Source organism: Carex rostrata, chromosome 4 (genome assembly GCF_964058835.1).
Source record: "Carex rostrata chromosome 4, lpCarRost1.2, whole genome shotgun sequence".
NCBI classification, from domain to species: domain Eukaryota; kingdom Viridiplantae; phylum Streptophyta; class Magnoliopsida; order Poales; family Cyperaceae; genus Carex; species Carex rostrata.
Genome location: NC_135921.1, coordinates 9,122,004 through 9,140,709, shown reverse-complemented (window position 1 = coordinate 9,140,709; position 18,706 = coordinate 9,122,004). Strand labels below are relative to the sequence as shown.

The following is an 18,706-nucleotide window of genomic DNA, read 5'->3' as shown; positions in this document are numbered from 1 at the left end:
CGATTAAGCCTCCTTTAGGGCCTGTTCGGCTGCACAGTGGGAATGAGAATATGAATAGGAATATGAATAAGAAATTTTTGAACTGAAATTTACTGTTTACGTGAGAAAAATAAAATTCATTCAAACTGAATTTTTTTTTTCCCACGTAAACAGTATTTTGTAAGGAGCAGCCGAACAGGCCCTTAATTTTCTTTGCCTTCATTAGTACTTTTATCATTTTTTTATCTTTCCTAATTTGTTGATCATGTTTAGAATCTTAATCTATAATGCTGAACACCTAGATTAATTTTTATTCTGAAACCTTACCAGTTAGCTCCGTACCGTATCAGACCATTCGGGAACGTTTTCGACCAAAAGTAAAAGTAAAATTTCCCTGTACGACACTACGAGTCTACGACTACGACCCGGATTTTTACGGAGTAAAAATAGCTGTTAAGTAAATGGTCTCAGGGATGCCTGGAGCGTGAACAGGGGACAGATCTGGGTTGTATATATATTTTATGTATTTATATGCAGTATACACCGATTGCAGAATGCAGCCTCATCAAAGCAACTTGTCCATTTCTCTTGATGCAGTACAGGCAACGATTTGCAAATTGTGCTAGTTGAAATGTCGAAGCTTAAAACAGTAATAAATATATTACGATGGTGAAGTTCTCTCCTTTGCTGACTACACTGGAGATGTTCCATGTCCTCTTATGTGTTCTGTTGACTGTTCTCTCCATTTATCTCTTTTATATGCTTTTTTTCTACGAGCAAATTTCTTTTACTCGTCACAATTTTTTTTAGATTTTATTTCATATGAAGTATGAGATAAACGGAGGTATCAATTTTATAAGAAATGGAGAAGAACGAGTTTCAAGTTTTGTTAGTTCTTACAAGCTGCATGAGACAAAGAAATCGAGGGACGGACATGTCAGCACAGGTACAAAAGTGGCAGGTTCAATCATACATCTAACATAATCCCTTGTGAGTTGTGATGGTTTGAACTCTGAACCAATTGTTGTCATGATATAATTATCAGATCTGATGGACCACAAGGCACAACATAACAAATTTCTGATGCAGATCAGATCCATGCTCAATTGCTCATGCAACAAAACCTAATTTAAATCCTTCTAATATCGAATTAGCCCAGAAGGTCCATAACCCAATACTTTTTATCTTTTATTAAACGGCCCAATGCCAAAATATAAACGAATTTCACAAGGAAATTTGTTTGTGTGGGGGTGCGTCATGGCCATAGGGGTGAAAACGGTATGGATAATATGTGATTCGTATTCAATTTGTATTTGAAAACTTAAATGTGAATCCGATATTCAAATATCTGCGTTAATAAGGATATTGATATGATTTTATGTTTAAATTATCCATATCCAAATAGTAGATATATATCATATATTTTAATATATATTATGAAAAATTTATGTTATTCGTCATTATAGTTAGATAAATATTTAAAACTTTAATATTTTTTAATATTATATTAATTAATATCCATCTAATTCTAATCCGTATCATTATTAGATATGATTTTTCCAATGTCCGCTCCGTTACCTCCGTATCCTCTCCGTTTTCACCTCACTCATAGTCATGGGTGGATATATAATATTTATTCAAATTTATATATTTTTTATTGTGCGCAAAAGAGGTATGATAGAAATTCTTTTAAAATATTTTTAGATTTTTAGTATATCAAATATTCATTGGTATTTTTCCATATCTGTCGTGATTTATATTAGGCACATACATACTAAGAACTGTAGAGTTCTATTTATATAGTTTATTAGTTTGAGACATTTTGAAAACAAAAATAGGTCGATAATAATGACGGGAACACTTAATGTCAATTAATCGAGTTTTCTATTATAGAGCCAGCCAAACTGCCAAAGACTGCACATAAAATTGATTGACTAGAAGATAGAGGGACTTGAGCTATTACTTATTCTATGGAAAGTTTTAGATAAAATATAATCGTATATTCAATAAAACCATACTCGTTTTACTGTACTTTAATAAAATTTCATATTACTGTAGCGAGAACAATTCCGGTATAATACTTTCATATTATAAACCGCAAATTTAAATTGGTGGTTTTATTTTTCTTTGGGAGAGACACATCCATAGAACATGTTCACAACATAAACAAATCATACTGATAAAGAGCGAGGCGAGACTGGTAATATGCATATTCCAAATCTAATATGTCATATCTTCGAAAAGATTAAGCGGCAGTGAATCTAAGTACGTCCTAAGTTTAATCCGTGCGAGGTAGTAGTATATTTATTACATGTTCAAGTGAAACCAAGTACAGATTCAGTAGGTACGTAACTCTATCCTCTATCGTCTATGTATTATTTAGTGCTGAGTTTGTGGTCTCTTATCTTAGTAAAATTTTAGGTATTTATAGACTAATAGATCGGTTTGGGTCTTGTACGGCCGTCCGAATAGGCTTCCCTCACAGACCGGATTAGTCGGTTCGGGTCTGGTACGGACGACTCGAACGGACTTAACTCGCAGGTTGGCGAGCCGATTGAAGCTGTGTACAAACAACTCGAACAAGCCTGCTTCTTGGGTAGTACTTTGCTTGTCATGGTTTTATAAAACTTTCTAGTATATATATGGTCCTATCAGAATCAATCTGTGCTACGAAGTTATATTTTTATTTTCAATGTTCAAATAATCAATCCGAACCATTACTTACATATCAAGTTATATGAACCATTACTTTTTACTAATTTTCAATATTCAAAATATTTATCTAAATATAATGGTGAATAACAATAATTTTTTCATAATATATATTAAAATGGAATCGACTAACTATCCCCCAGTCAATTTTCCCCATTCATCCCCCAATCAATAACTACTTGCGGGGACCGTTAATTAACTGAACTTCATTAATTACTTGGGGGACCACCTAATATTTGATAGATTTTATAACTGACGCGTACAAATATGGATACCTATGTGCGTAAGTGTTAATATATAATATATCAAGTATTCATAACTAAGATATCAAGTATTTAAAAAAAAAAAAAAAAAAAAACTGGGCACATCATACACACATCTTCTACACGTTTTTAGAATTGGGTTTTTTTTTCTTCGTTCAATCTCGTTAATATTCCTGACGATCTGCGAGAAAATTTGCAAATCTAAAACCATGGATGTCTTCTACGTAATTTTCTCTTTCAAATGAAATCTATGATGATGTACTTTCGGGTTGTTCATCGTGCAAGTATTCATACCTCGTCATGCAAGTATTCATAAATCATCGTGAATACCTTGTCGTGTAAGTATTCATATCTTGTCGAGCAAGTATTCATACATCGTTGTGAATACCTTGTCGTGTAAGTATTCATATCTTGTCGAACAAGTATTTATACCTCCTCGTTCAAGTATTCATATATCGTAATGCATGTGTATATATTCATGTCTGAAGTGTTTGTACTTGACATATTTTATCAATTTTTTTTCATATGACACACGATGACATCTGAAAATATTAATATTAAGTAGTGCAAGTATTTATACATCGTCATGCAAGTGTAAATAGTTCATATGTCAAGTGTTAGTAACTAACAAAATCTATGAAATTTTTATTTTTATTTTCATATGGCACGGGATAATGTATAAAATTATTAATTTCAAATATTGCAAGTATTCATACATTGTCATGCAAATGTTAATAGTTTATGTATCAAGCGTTTTATCTAAAATATTTTATCAACAATTTTTTTTTCTTTAGGCATCAGATGACGTTTGAAAGTACTAATATAAAGTATACAAGTATTCATACCTCCTCATGTAAGTGTAAATAGTTCATGTATCAAGTATATGTATCTAACAAATTCTATTTTTTTTTTCACATGACATTGGATGATATCTGAAAGTATTAATATAAAACATGTCAATTATTCATACATCGTTGTGCAAGTGTGAATAGTTCATGTATCAAGTATTTTTATCTAACAAATCCTATCAATTTTTTTCACATGACACTGGATGATGTCTGAAAGTATTAATATCAAGTATTGCAAATATTCATACATTGTCATGCAAGTATGGATAGTTCGTGTATCAAGTGTTTGTATCTAACATATTTTCTATTTTTTTTTCTTGTGGCACTAGATGATGTTTGAAAGTATTAATTCAAGTATTGTAAGTATTCATACTTATAAATGAAGTATGAATTGTTACGTTGAAAAATATCTTAATTTAATATTTTTTTATAAATTACTCTATTTGGTGCTTGATTGTATTAATACGTCATATGAAAAATATTCACACATGTGCATTTATGTACTAATATTTACATTGTAGACTATGTTGCATGGATATAGGTACGGATATCATATCATATACGATACAAATACGACGATACAGTAATTTTTAAAAATCTAGAATACAAGCATTCATACAACATCAAGCAAATAATTTTTTCCTTGTGGCACTAGATGACGTTTGAAAGTATTAATATTAAGTATTGTAAGTAATCATAACTTGTAATATAAGTATTTATACTTAGAGGAGGGATCGAATGACACTCTTTTTTGGTGACATCGAATAACATCGTGCATTTTCAAAGTTTTCAAAGTCCAAACCGTCGATCCAAATCGTTCAACATAATAGATATGTTAAAATGTGCTTGCAGGTCAAATTTTACATTTTTTGGAATTTTTTTACTATTTATTAAGTATTTAACAAAATCGTTATATTCAGACCGTTGAATTTTTGTACCCATCTTAATAAATAGTAAAAAAATTCAGAAAAATGTAAAATTTGATCTACAAGTATATTTTAACATATCCATCAAATTGAACGGTTTGGATCGACTGTTTGGACTTTGAAAATGCACGGTGTCATCCGATGTCACCAAAAAAGGGTGTCATCCGATCCCTCCTCTTATACTTATAACTGAAGTATGAATTATTACGTTGAACAGTATCTTAATTTTTTTTTTTATAAATTACTCAGTTTGGTGCTTGATTGTATTAATACATAATATGACAATTATTCATACCACGTTGAGCAAATACTTATACATCATAATGCAAGTATTCATACCTAAGATATCTAATATATTTCTAAAATAACTAGATACAAGTATGAATGCCTATGCGCACAAATATTAATATATAAAATATAAAATATTCATATCTAAAATATCAATCAACTAAAATAACAAAAGACATAATAATAACATAATGAAATACACAAAAATATTAGCAAGCCTTCCTACTCAGATCGTACAACCTATAAATTAACACTAAACTTTCTTTCTCTCTCCAATTATGAAATTAGAAAAAAAATCTGAGACATAATTTTTAATCCCATTCATCCAACAGTCTTAATCTCTTTGTTTCTTCGTATTGGTAATATACTAACACTAATAAAATAATGAAGAGGTGGGAAGGTAAGAACCGGAACTTCAGTTGTTTCTTTGCACAAGTTCTTCCCTCTCCAGCCACTTGGAAAATGACACCTGTATATTGATAAAACCACAATTTTTAAACCGGTACATAATTAAGCCCACATGTTAAAAGTTGACATATCACTACAACAGATTTGATTTTTTGCGGCCGGTATCAGCGGCCGGTGCTGCGCCGGTCGCATAAAGTACATTTTTTCCAAAAAAAAAAAATTAATCATAAAATCAGATGCGACAAGGATTATCTGCGGCCGGTATCAGCGGCCAGTTCCCTCGCCAGTAGGGGTGTCAACGGGTACGATACGGGTCGGGTGGAGATATTTTCATACCCGTACCCGTTATGGTAACGAAAAAAAATCTTTACCCTTACCCGTATTTTCGAATACGGTACGGGTCGGGTAAACGGATAAAAAAATGTCATTAACATTTCGATTTGTATTTTCGATAAAATATTTTTCAAAATAAGAAAAATAAATAATGAATACAACTAATTTGTATTATGAAAATTTAATAAAATACAAAAACTTTATTGTATCATGTATCATCTTCATACAAATATATATCTATATATATAATTTTATTTTTTTTAAATTATCTTATACGAAAACGGGTAAGATAACGAAAAAAAATCATTATCCTTACCCGTATCCGATTAGCTAACGAAAAAAAAAAACTTACCCTTACCCGTGTTTTCGGATACGATACGGGTCGGGTAAACGGGTAAAAGGGTACCATTGACACCCCTACTCGCCAGTCGCTGAATTTTTTTTTTTTTTAGCGCGGAAAAATTTCGTCCCAAATCCCTTATTCGCGCGCAGAACCCCAATTTCGCCCCAAAACCCTTCTTCTCCGACAGAAATCCCCGTCTCTCTCGCCGTAGCCGACCATCTCTCTTGCCGTACTCGACAGAACCCTTATCGCCGTACCCATCTCTCTCGCCGTACCCGACAGAACCCTTATCGCCGTACCCATCTCTCTCGCTGTACCCGACAGAACCCTTATCGCCGTACCCATCTCTCTCGCCGTACCCTTCCTCTCTCCGTCTCTCCCATCTCTAAACCCATCTCCGTGGCTCCCTACCGGCGCGACTGAGCTCCGAACAGAGGACTGCACCGTCGCCTCCGCCTACGCGAAACTGATCTCCTCAGGATAGCCGTGCCCTTCCCTTCCCTATCTCGACTACTAGACTGAGGTTAGTGCATTTTCTGTTTTATTTTTAATATTGTTGAATATGTAAAATTTGTGAAATTCGGTGGTTAAAGGGTATAAATTCGGTGCCAATTTTGCAAATTTCTGTGAAACTCTGTGAAATTCTGTGAAACTAGGTTATTCGGTATAAATTCGGTACCACTGGATTCATAGTACTGATTCATAGGCACTTTTGCAAATTTCTTTAATTAAGGGGTTGATCTGTTAAAAATAAGGTCCTTGGTAATAACTTGATATATCTCGCATATACCAGATTTTTCATAATATATATAAGGGTAGGTAACATTTCTAATTATAAAATTGCTGTGAAAAACTTAGAATACCAAAGTTATATACAATTTTTGGCATCGTGTCAGTACCATTCCAGCAATAGTATGGTACTGGTACTGATTTAAAAATTGTTACTGTTGAATGTTGTGTTATAAATTTCTTGAGTTTTAGAAACTTGGAGATCCTAGACTTGTCTTAATAAACTTGTATTGAATGGAGGAAATGTAAATGCCATTTCTATAATTTGTCTAAGTTAAAAAAGATTGAATCTTAAGTTAAAAAAGAAAAGAATCCAATTCACCCTTTTATTCTAATTTTAGTCTGGCTTGTTTTCAAACTAGTCAAAAATGAGATTTTGGTCCTAAAAATTCATAATTTGTATTTTTAATTTTATTATACTTGACTAATGACTAGTTAATATCACTATAACATTAGCTTTTATACAAAACATCATGCCCAACAAAGTATAGATCTCATATTCAAATTAATTATAGACATAAGCATACAAATAGAGATTAGCATACAAATAAGAAATAATTCTGATTTTAGATGTCTAGTTTCTGATTTTTTATCATATAGCAAATTTTTATCATATATAGCAGATTTTTATCATATAGTCAAGTACATAGTAGATTTTTTTCATATTTATAATATCATGAGAAAAAACCACCATATTGCCCCTTTCTTTTGGAAGAAGGAAAATTATAGTACTTGGTTCATGCATCATGGTTTAATAGATTAAACCATTGTAATATTGCTTGGCAAAAGCCCATGGTATTTCAAAATGATTCATTCGTGTTATTTTTTTTTTTTTTTGCACAAGGCTTTACTGTCTAATATAAAGATGTTATTCCTTCAATTAGTAATGTTTGTATGTAATATATTTAATGTAAATTTTAATGTATGTATGGATATAGATAATAGATAGCTGAAAGTGTGCTGCTGACTATTCCATCCATATAATTCCATTCCAGATGAAGATATAATAATGAAGATGATTGATGCTTTAGTGCAATGCCACTGTATACTATTCTAAAATATTTTAACAATGCTTGTGGTATGAGAAAAATAATTTGGTCAAAGATTTTGCAATGGAGATGTGTGTGTGTTTTTTTTTATTTCCATGATTTACTTCAACTAAAAATTAGAAGCCATGATCAGTTATCATAACAAGATAATGCTCCTGCATATGATGCTTGTTGTGCATAAATAGAAAACAGTGTGGACATCCTTCCAAATATATAATGCTCTCTTATTTATAAATATTTATTGTTATTTTTTAATATTTACTGTTATGCTTGAACCAGAGATACAAGGAATAAAACAGTTAAGCTAAGTTTTAAATTGCTTGTTATATAGAGGGTATAGGTGCAGAAGGAAAGAGGCTCAAAGAGAGGTACGGAATAAGCAGAAGAATTGCTTGTAGTCAGGCAAGTTTTCTCTATTTGAATGCTTTGTCTCATTTAATTGTGTAATACAATTTATTAGTTATTAGTACAATATTGTTTTATGATCCAACTAAACCATAACATTTAGTATGCCTTTTAGGTCTATACCCGTTCAAAATTAATCCAATAGGGATTAATTTTGAATAGTCCTCATTTTGGGACTGTTCTTTGAATGTTTTGTCTCATTTAGGATGTGAAGAAATGTTTGTAGATCTAGTATTTAAGAAAAATTTGGTATCATTTTTCCTTGTTCCTACGAGTGCGTATTGAAACATGTCGAAAAAGATGTTTCTAACGCGTACTCGGGGAACTAAGGAGAAATGCTGCCGGATTTTTCTTAAATACTAAATCCATAGACATTTTTTTATTACTGAGACATAGCATTCAAAGAGTGAGATAGGATTGTACACCAGTCCTTTGTAAGCCCTAAAAGACCAATCACTTTGGACCTATTTATATTTAATGTCATTATTTCATTGTAGCGTCATCGAAGCGAGAGAGACAAGAATGGTGGGTTACTGTCAAGACAAAAGGGAAAAAAAAAACCACTTATTATGTTTGACGGAGATGCGTCTGTCGAAAACACTCCACATTTAACCGAGTTCTTTCAAGAAGATGGTCCGCCAACCGAATTTGTAGTGCGTGCTGCAGATGAACTGAATAACCCAAGTCTATTCGTTGATGGGGCTATTCCTGAGATTGTAACAGAAGAAGAATTACAAGGAAATAATAGCAAAAAAAAAAAGAAGAAAAAAACAACGTAAATTGAAACATTAGGTTAATATCTTTCGTATTGTTTTTTATCATCTTTTAATTGGCATATTAGGTTAATATCTATATATTTACTTTGTTTTTTTTTCAATTCTCTTGAGTGAAACAGATTGATTTTTATCGTCTCAACTCTAGATATGGCACCAAGTAGAAAGGCAAAGGGAAAGACACCGGTGGGCGACGAAGCAAAGCCTAGTGAGAGAAATGTTCGCGGTCCAAATGCATATGTTGCGCCGCCTTCAGATCCGAGTAGGCGACCAGTGCTCACCATAGGGGGTTTCAGGTAATATTCCTTTTTTTTTGTGTATGTTGTAATTATGCATTAATTGTAGTGATTGTAATAATTATTTCTATTTGCAGGTTGTTTGATGCAGGAGACTCAAAAAAAACCAAGCAGGTTGCAAAAATAATTTCGCAGGAAGTGCGTACTAATTATCATGGCCCGTACTATAGATATACCGATTTCCCCAAGACTAGTAAGGAGGTTATCGAGGCAGAGTTTTTGGTAAGAAAAAATTGCTTCAAACAAAACATCTAATAATTACTTGTTTTCTTTTTTTAAGCTAACCAATGATATTAATTTTTAACTATGCATTGCAGAGGCATTATCAATTTGCACTAGGTGTTTCCGAAAAAGAAGCATGGGATACATTCAGAAAGATAGCTGACAAAAGGCTAGCCGATATGCTTAATAAGGCCAAGTTGCAAGCAACCAGGAAATACGGAGATGAAATGCTTAGTTGGAAAGAGCACGGGGCTGCTCCTCACCCCTTCCACTGGATCAAGTCGGATTACTGGCCCGGACTTGTCGATTATTGGTGCAGCGATGCATTTGCCACATGGAGCCAGCGAAATGCATCAAATAGAGCCAATGCTAAAAGTTCAGGGGCCACGACGGGCTCTGTGAACATGCTTGTTCACAAAAGGCGCTTCGTAACTTGTTTTTCATTAAATTACTCAATTTTTATTTTAATTGAATCTAATCGAACTAACCTTGATAATCTTTTTTTATTTCAATTGAATCTAGATGCAAGAACACGGGCGCGAACCTAGATGGTCTGATGAGCTCTTCCAGCCTACCCATACGAATAAGAAGACGGGAGAATATATTTCTGGCAAGGCTAAAAGGGCACAGGTAATAATACTTTTGAATCGTTTTATAAAATATCATGGTTCCTGTTGTACAAAACATTATTGCTATATTCTACAAAATTTGCAGGACAAATATGAGAGAGCTAGGTTCAAAAGTATGGAGAGAACAGAGGCACATGGCCTGCATACGACGACGACCTCTGGTACTCTACGGGCATTGATGATCAGAATACTCACGGCGATAACTATGGTCTAGGTGCTCTAGGTAAAATAAACATTCCTTGAAATTTTAAATTTATTTTAAGTTTTGTAAGATAATATTAATTGTCTTATGTTTAATGTTGTAGGCAAGACGAGAGTCATGTATCTCTCTGGTGGGTCTAGCGATGCTCCGCTCGGCTCCGCGACTACGCATTCTTCACAGTCGTATACTTCTATGCCGGCGGCTCCGCATTTCACAGACGAGTACATCGATATGATGTGTTCTCGGATACTTGATAGGATGACCGATAGGATGACCGATCAGCTGACCGATCGGTTATCCGAGCGGCTGTTAGTCAGAGCTACTCAGGTACAAAATTCGATATTTCAATATGTTTTAATTGTGAATCCTAAACCCTAAATCTCTAAATGTTTAATTATTTAACTACTTTCTTACAACCTCACAGGGAGGTTCGAGCTCGCACCAGGCCTCGATGCCCGCTCCTCAGGATGACGAGGATCATGACGGCGATGATGACGAGGGGTAGTACTCGGATGTTGGCGGCAATGGTACTGCTTAGATGGTATTTTTGAGATGTTTATGTATTTATGTCTTGTTTGGATGGTACTCGACATTTAGATGATACTGTTTATGTTATTCGGTATTTATGTTTATGTTATTCGACATTTAGATGATACTGTTTATGATATCGATGTTTTATATGCATGTATGTGTATGTATCGATGTTATGTTTATATTTATTTGTATGTTGTATGCATGTGTATGTATCGATTTTTATGTTTATATTTAGTTGTATGTTGTATATTGGTACGTGTGATACCAATTAATAAATGGTGCAAAATCTCCAAAAACCTGACAGAAGGGTATCAGCGGTCGGTTTTAATTATCAGCGACCAAAAAATTTTGTCTCTGATGGAAACAATATCAGCGGTCGGTTTTTATTATCAGCGACCAGATGTTTTGGTTTCTGATAATTTGGGTATCAGCGGTCATTTTTTTTGTTGCCGATACCCTATTATGACGTCAGCACAAAATAACAGCGGTCAAAAAAATTTGGTCGCAGAAAGAGTATCAGCGACCGGTGGATGTTATTCAGCGACCGGTGACGTCATCAGATGAGTATCTGCGACAACAGTTTCAGCGACCAGGGTATCAGCGGCCAATTTCAACTTTCAGCGACCATTACCACTATCAGCGACCGATTAACCGGTCGCTGATGAGTTGATTTGTTGTAATATATTTACTATTATTTTAACCATGCACCCTTTTATAAACGAAAATGTAACCAACCTAAATAAAAACCCTTGGAAGTGGAATGCCACTGGTATATTTACAGTCAAATCCGCCTACACAGCACTCAAGGGTGGTCCTACTATCATGACAGATGTGGCAAAAATATGACCATTAAAGGTGCCTCCAAGAATGAAGATTTTCGGATGGTTGGAGATCCGAAACAAAATCCTGACACAAGATAACCTACAAAAGCGTGGATGGAAAATTGTAAATAGATGCTCGCTATATATGTAGATCAGAGGCGGTGACTGTGAAATATTTGCTGCAAGACTGCATGTACACGAAAAATGTGTATTACAGACTTACAGGTTACAGCAACCATGCGCACTACACACACAAAGCTGGCCACCTGAACCGGTATTACAAATCACCAGTGACAATAGCGGGAAATACGCTGACAGCGGTACAAAGAGCAACCATGCTCATCATGCATTTCATACTGTGGAAGGAGAGTTGCTCACAAATTTTTGGAGGTAAAGACAGAGAACCAGAGGAGTTACTGGATGATATTGAATGGCACATAAATCTTCCCGTGGGGCAAAACGCATCAGAGAGTGATGCTATTCCAGCGGCTCCGTAGATAACAATTTTGTTCTACATGACGTGTCAGTAGAGCTGATTACGCCTCTTGGAAGACCTACAATAAGTTTGCAACACTGAGAACCGTCCCGGTACAACTGGTACCAACACTGGTACAAGAGGAGATACCGTACCAGCATGCGCATACTGTATCAGAGAAGATAAGGTATCAGCTGGTGCAAACTCAAAGGTGACTAGTGAAGAAAAGCAAAATCATACGAGGCGCTGAGGACAAGAATTTATTTTAATTCTATTTGATTCTATTTGCTTTTTTGTATTCTGGTTTTATTACATGCTTTCATTTACATTCTACTACTCAAAATGTTTTTTAAGTACTGTTTTTCCTTTAAATTATGTTACAAAACTCATGTAACTGGTTTAATGAAATCAAACATGGGCCCGACTCACAAAAAGCCCTTGAAAGGTTTTATTTTTGGCGGAATTAAATAATCAAAACTATACGTGTTTTTTTCATTAGTGACACAAAAATATCAAATTTTGGACAAATTAAAAGAAAACTGTTTAGTCATTATCAAGCTTTAAATTTTTCAATAGTTTTTTCAATGATGAATGATACATTATTTAGAGCTTTAATTCTTTTTATGTAGAATTTGTTGCGAAGCAATATGGTGAACCCTCCAAGAGGTATTGGATCATTCTTAAAAGAAATAATTAAGATCAATTTCAGAGGAATTAGATCAAGCTGACATCAAAATTACATAGAATTACTGAGGACATGCGTTTTGAAGATCAGCTGTTACATTTTGAACATGCATTTTTCACACAGAATAATATCCTCTACTTAGTTAAGATAGACATGATTTTTCTTATCTTCAGAGGTTGGATCAACTTTAATTTGTTTACGGAGAAAAAGATTCTTGAGTTCGTTGGTAATTTCACAGCACATTTGCCATTCAACTAAACCCTAAACCAGGGGCTGATCGACGGGCATTGGTCAGAGCTGTTTGATCTGCTTCAAAATTCGTGCAGATCGAGATTGCAATTTTTTGAAATGTATTGAATTGACTACAACTGGACCCGAAATTTTTATTGTTACCATAAATAACCAAAACACCCTAAATTTTGGAGAATTCTATCAATATTCAGGCTACACAGACAATTCGCGATCCCATTACAGCCTGTCTATGGCCTCAGCCTAGGAGTTCGCAGATTGAATCTGTGACCCAACCTACTTTTTTTTTTTTAAAGAAACATTTATTAATAATAAACAAATAAACTTTAGTTCAAACTTGAGATATGTCAGACAATCAAAAGACGCGAATTCTCTTAAACAAATTTTTATAATCAAACTTTATAGACACAAATTTTAAGAAAAAATTAAAATTAAAACCGGGCCACAGATTATCAGTGCGGACTATAGTATTTGAATCCGTAGATTGACTTTGAGGCTTGGGTAAAACTCGAAATCACCAGAAACGGAGGTGTTTTGGTTTATTTTTTTTTATTATGCTATTAATAAAAATTTCAGCCAACTGGACATCAGATCAAATTTGATCTTTTTTCCCTCATGAAGTGCATAATTTAATCATACTTTCCACGTAACTTTTTTAATACTTTCTCCAATTTTTTTTCTCAAATTATTGGAAAAGCTTGATTTTTAGTCTTAAACATAAAGGAGATTTTTTGCAAACAGCAAATTTTATGTTTGTGGTTAGCATTGAGGAAAAAGAATGTTAATTATTGATATATAGTTGGCAGCTAGTCCCATTAAATAGTTTACTGGTATACTGGTTGTCAAAATTTAATTATGATGTTGACTTTTGTCATGTCGCACTGTTGTATAACTTGAAAATGGATGCATCCTCATTCATAGCTGGGTTGTGTTAAAATTTGCAAATGAATTGAAAGAAAAGTAATTCATTAATTGGTTGATTATTAATTATTACTTAGAAGGATTTATATAAAGTAATTAGCAGTTATAATATTTTCTAATTATTCTTATATTCTACCTATTACACAAAATTTAAATCAACAGATTGATCCTAATTAATTGGACGTTAATGTAATTAATATAATAATCTTGGAAGGACTAAATGGTAAAGTTTCCTACGGTGCTGCTAATTGTCACCAACAACATGAGATTCTTTTTTATTTTGGTTTTGGTTACGGATTGAATATTTTGTATAATGTATAGAATATAAATTTAATTGTCTAAAAAGTCTACCTTCTCTATTCCTTTTAAGATCATTTCTTCTTCCCTTTCAACCCAAATATTCCCTCGGTTTTCATACAATCTTTTCTCATGTGAATATTTGACTTCAGTTAATTATAATTAATGGATTCGATCAAAAAGTATAAGGTGATGTCACTATCAAGAAATTTTACAAAATACTCTACCTTTTGAAAACATCAAACAAAATACCTCTCTTCTTAATTTTTTTGACAAAATATCTTTGTAGGACCCACATTTATCTTCCCTCCCCCTTTTTCCTTATCTCTCTCATTTACTCCCACTAAATTAGAATATTCGATTTATTGCAATTATTACAAACCAAATTCTGCCTCCTTTTAAATAACCTTATTAATTCTTCCTCCTCTTCTGTGTTGTATCCATAAAATTATACAAATTTTCTTGACTATTGGAACTTAGTTTAAATCATTTTTAAAACAAGGTATATAGTGACAAATAAACTATTATTCTATTTTCTCCAAAAAGCTGAAACTATATATACTTATTAAAGTACATGGGAACAACTTGAAATTATTAATTGAGGACCCCAATTAGAAATTTAAGCTTATTATGTACACAATGTTCAAAGTTGCAGCAGTTGGGTCATGACAATTCATAATAATCTCAGCAGAGAAACAATCAATTATTGAACAAAATCTCAATATTGATAATTCAAATTATGGATAAAACCCGGTCTCTTTTTGCCAAAGTTCACTTTTTATTGAAGACTTCCACATAATGGAAACAATGTTGATTAAATTTTCTCCTTTCGTTTTTTTTATTTTTATATATAAAAAAGAATAGTCAGCCAAGTAGTTTTTTGAGTGAAGGGGCTCAAGGTCCTTATTTTTTTTCTCATTGCACTATTCAACGGGGAATTTGACAAATTAACCTACATTTGAAAAAGTTCAAATAAAATACCTCTATAAATTTTTTGACAAAATAAGCTTGTGGTCCCTATTTCCCTTCTCCCTTCCCTCTACTTCTCTCCCATTTACTCTAGTTTTTATTTAACTCCTAAGCATATTTATTACTATCTCAATGTCATAAGCCTCATTTCCGAATATATGGTTTTGAGAAATAAAATATTCCTTACCCATATAGTCTAATATTGCCATATATAATTTTCATTTAAAGAAACAACAAATAAATTAATATGCGATTATTTAACTAATTTGTGAGAGTAACATTTATTACAAAATATTTGGCATTTTATTTTTGGACTGTGACGTGAGAGGAGGTCTGAAGTAATTAAAAGCATAAAAAAATGTATGTATAGTGCTGTAAAGTCATTAGTGCAGTTTTGATTCGTATGAAAATTGATGCATTATTTTCAATTACCATATAACGCGGTGTAAATGCGTTTTTCTTATTGTTAAAAAATTAACATGATTATATTTTTTTTACTAAAACAGCAAGGACTGAATTCCCTATTCGGTACATAATTTTTGGTTTTTTTGGGACCGAATTGGCTATTCGGTCCCTACTTTTTTTTTTTGCATATTTTGGTGGATGCGGCCACAGAAAATCCGAGAAAATCCTGGACCAAATATCCAATTCGGTCCCTTGTGGTTTTGGATTTCCTATGGCCTCGTGTTGGAAAAACTGTAATTTAGATTTTTGTTTAGTGTAATTTAGGTTTTTGTAGTGTAATTATTAATTGTAGAATTTTTTAGTTTGCATGTAGAGTAATTTACCGACATTTTTATTAATATCCAGCTTAAAATACAAATTATCAAATTTAAATTACATATATTGAACAATCATAGATAATTTCAATGATCTTTGAATAATAAATGAAACCGTAATCCATTGAAAAAATAAGCAAACGCACACAATAAATAGTATGCATTTTAAAGTTATGGCAGTTTAGAGAGCATGGGCGTGCCATTGATGTTTTGGCAATGAAACATCGATGCACTTCTGCCATTGTTAAGTCGGGCATAAAGCATCGGTGCGTTATCGGTGTTTTTGCACGGAAGCATCGTTTTTTTTTAAAAAAAACTTTAAACAACCATAACTTTGGCTATGAAAGTCAGCTTTGCGCATATGACCCCAATTCGGAGGAGGGGACGAGACGGATTCAGATTTTTCCTTGGGGATCATCCCCAGGCATCTGACTTAATCAGAATTGCAAAAAAATATCGTTTAGTGCTTCAAAAATTCAGTTTAAGTTTTTTGTCAATGGTAGACATACAATGACCGGTATTTTGTTTAGTGCAATTTATATTTTTGTAGTGTGATTATTAATTGTAAAAAAATTTAGTTTGCACGTAGAGTAATCTAGCTTTTTGCATGTAGTATAAATCAATTGTTGAATGATAATTTTTTTTGAGTGTAAGTTAAGTTTATGTAGTGTAACTATTAATTGTAGAATTATTTAGTTTGCAAGTACTTTAATTCTTTGCATATAGTATTAATCAATTGTTGATGATGTAATTTTTTTTTTAGTGTAATTTAGATTTTTGTAGTGTAATTGAAGAATAATGTAGAATAATAGATAAATGTTAATATTTAATTAGATTTGCATGTTATGCATGTCAATATTTAATTGGATTTACATGTTAATATTTTTTTTGGAGAAAGAAGAATATTTATATATAAAAAAAATGAGACTGAAATGTCAATTCAGTCCAAGCTGAAAAAACACTGGGGACCGAATTGGCATTTCAGTCCCAAAAAAATTCGCATTTATATGAATAACTGCACCGTTTAAACTGTGTGAAAATGTGTAAAATAACTGAGGATCGAACAAGCTATTCGGTTTCAAAAAAAGCAAAAATTATGGACCGAATAGGAAATTCAATCTTGGTTGTTTTTGTAAAAAAAAAAATTAATCATATTGGTTTGATAAAAATTGATTTCTTAATTATGGTTTATAAAAAAAAAATCCTGTAATTCTGTATACCCATGGGTTTCAAATAATAATTAAAAAAAAACATCTGTGACCAGTCAGTGAGAAGTAGGAATGAGTCGCAAATGCCAGGCAATATGTTGTTGCTGACATCAGCGATGACCTTAGCTTGGTGTACCGCGATTCCGCGAATACACCACATTGGCGGCTCCTCTGGCTGCTTGATTTTCACGTGCGGTTTGCATTTAGACAGGTGACTCGGGTTTTCTGTGCAAATATTTCAGAGAATAAATGTAGCGAGTCATAACCAATCGAACACCACAGTCACTGTGTCGACTGTCGGGTGATGGCAATCAAATTACTACGGACTACGGAGAGACATCTGACTCGTTACAAATTAACAACATTGTTGTGATGTCGGTGGTGAATAGTTTTCGGACCGTTCGTTGTTCCAGGAAACAACTGGTTACACTGCGCCGCAGGAACTCTCTAGTATCTTGACCCTCTTCTGTTCATATTATTTTCTATTTTATTTTTATTTTTATTCCAAGACGAGTGATGTAAGGGAAAAGTTTTGAAAAAACGCATGGGGTCAAAGATTTGACCTTTGACCCAATAAGGGAAAACTTTTATTTACGAGTTGTTCAGTGTTCAGTTATTTTTATTCCAAGACCGAGCAAACCCGTGATGTAACAGAATTACAGAAAATATTATAATTCTTCTATTTTCAAAACAATATATAGTTTGGAGTTGTAATTCTTCTATTTTAGAAATTTTTCTGCATGAGATGTAAATTTTCAAGGAAAAAGTTTGACCAACGCTTTGATCCACTAATTAACTAAAGACTGAACAACTCCAAAATATATATTGCTTTGACAATTAAATTAATAAATACTAAATATTTCATAGTATTGACAGCTATTAATAAATAAGTATAATTTTAGTATAAATAAAAATCATATTGTCCTATATATTTATCAGGTTGTAAAAAATGGTCGTTTAGACCAATTAATCGGTCGATTAGTTGTTAGTTGTTAGTGGCGATCAAACCGTTAAGAATTTGTACGACTAATCAGCTGATTATTTCCGACTATGATCAATTATTTTCAATTATTCTTGATTAATCGCTTGGCGGTACCCTGTCCGTCTGTCGAGCGCATACCGTTATTTACAATATGATATTTATATTAGTAAATGAAATATTTGAGAACAAAATAAAAAAAAAAAAAAAAAATAGATTTGATGTTTTTGTCTATTGAATGTTTTAACTTTGCTATACTTCAAATTTTTTTTTTAAAACTTACGAGAATTCCACCTTTATGAAAATTAATATATTGTACGGATA

The 18,706-nt window shown here is 32.8% G+C and overlaps 1 protein-coding gene across 3 annotated transcripts; it reads left to right on the top strand.

Annotated features, from left to right (window-relative positions):
- Window positions 1-6,199: 6,199 nt before the first annotated feature.
- Window positions 6,200-11,201, top strand: LOC144553107 (uncharacterized). 3 transcript variants are annotated; one of them, XM_078301194.1, is made up of 10 exons: window positions 6,200-6,623; window positions 8,270-8,340; window positions 8,841-9,118; window positions 9,239-9,412; window positions 9,490-9,634; window positions 9,730-10,062; window positions 10,157-10,264; window positions 10,349-10,486; window positions 10,569-10,792; window positions 10,890-11,201. In XM_078301194.1, exons 3-8 carry the CDS (start codon window positions 8,913-8,915, stop codon window positions 10,475-10,477), a joined length of 1,095 nt encoding a protein of 364 aa, XP_078157320.1. In that variant the 5' UTR covers window positions 6,200-6,623; window positions 8,270-8,340; window positions 8,841-8,912; the 3' UTR covers window positions 10,478-10,486; window positions 10,569-10,792; window positions 10,890-11,201. The 3 variants fall into 3 exon arrangements, with proteins under 3 accessions (XP_078157320.1, XP_078157322.1, XP_078157321.1); XM_078301196.1 differs by lacking the exons at window positions 6,200-6,623; window positions 8,270-8,340 and having other exon boundaries at window positions 8,976-9,135; window positions 9,265-9,412; XM_078301195.1 differs by lacking the exons at window positions 6,200-6,623; window positions 8,270-8,340 and having other exon boundaries at window positions 8,976-9,135.
- Window positions 11,202-18,706: the final 7,505 nt, after the last annotated feature.

Coding starts and splice junctions, on each gene's coding strand:
- LOC144553107 (XM_078301194.1), top strand. CDS start 8,913: ATGTTTGACGGAGATGCGTCTGTCGAAAACACTCCACATTTAACCGAG. Junction 10,063..10,156: donor TTGTTCACAAAAGGCGCTTC/GTAACTTGTTTT, acceptor AATTGAATCTAG/ATGCAAGAACACGGGCGCGA. Junction 10,265..10,348: donor GCAAGGCTAAAAGGGCACAG/GTAATAATACTT, acceptor CAAAATTTGCAG/GACAAATATGAGAGAGCTAG.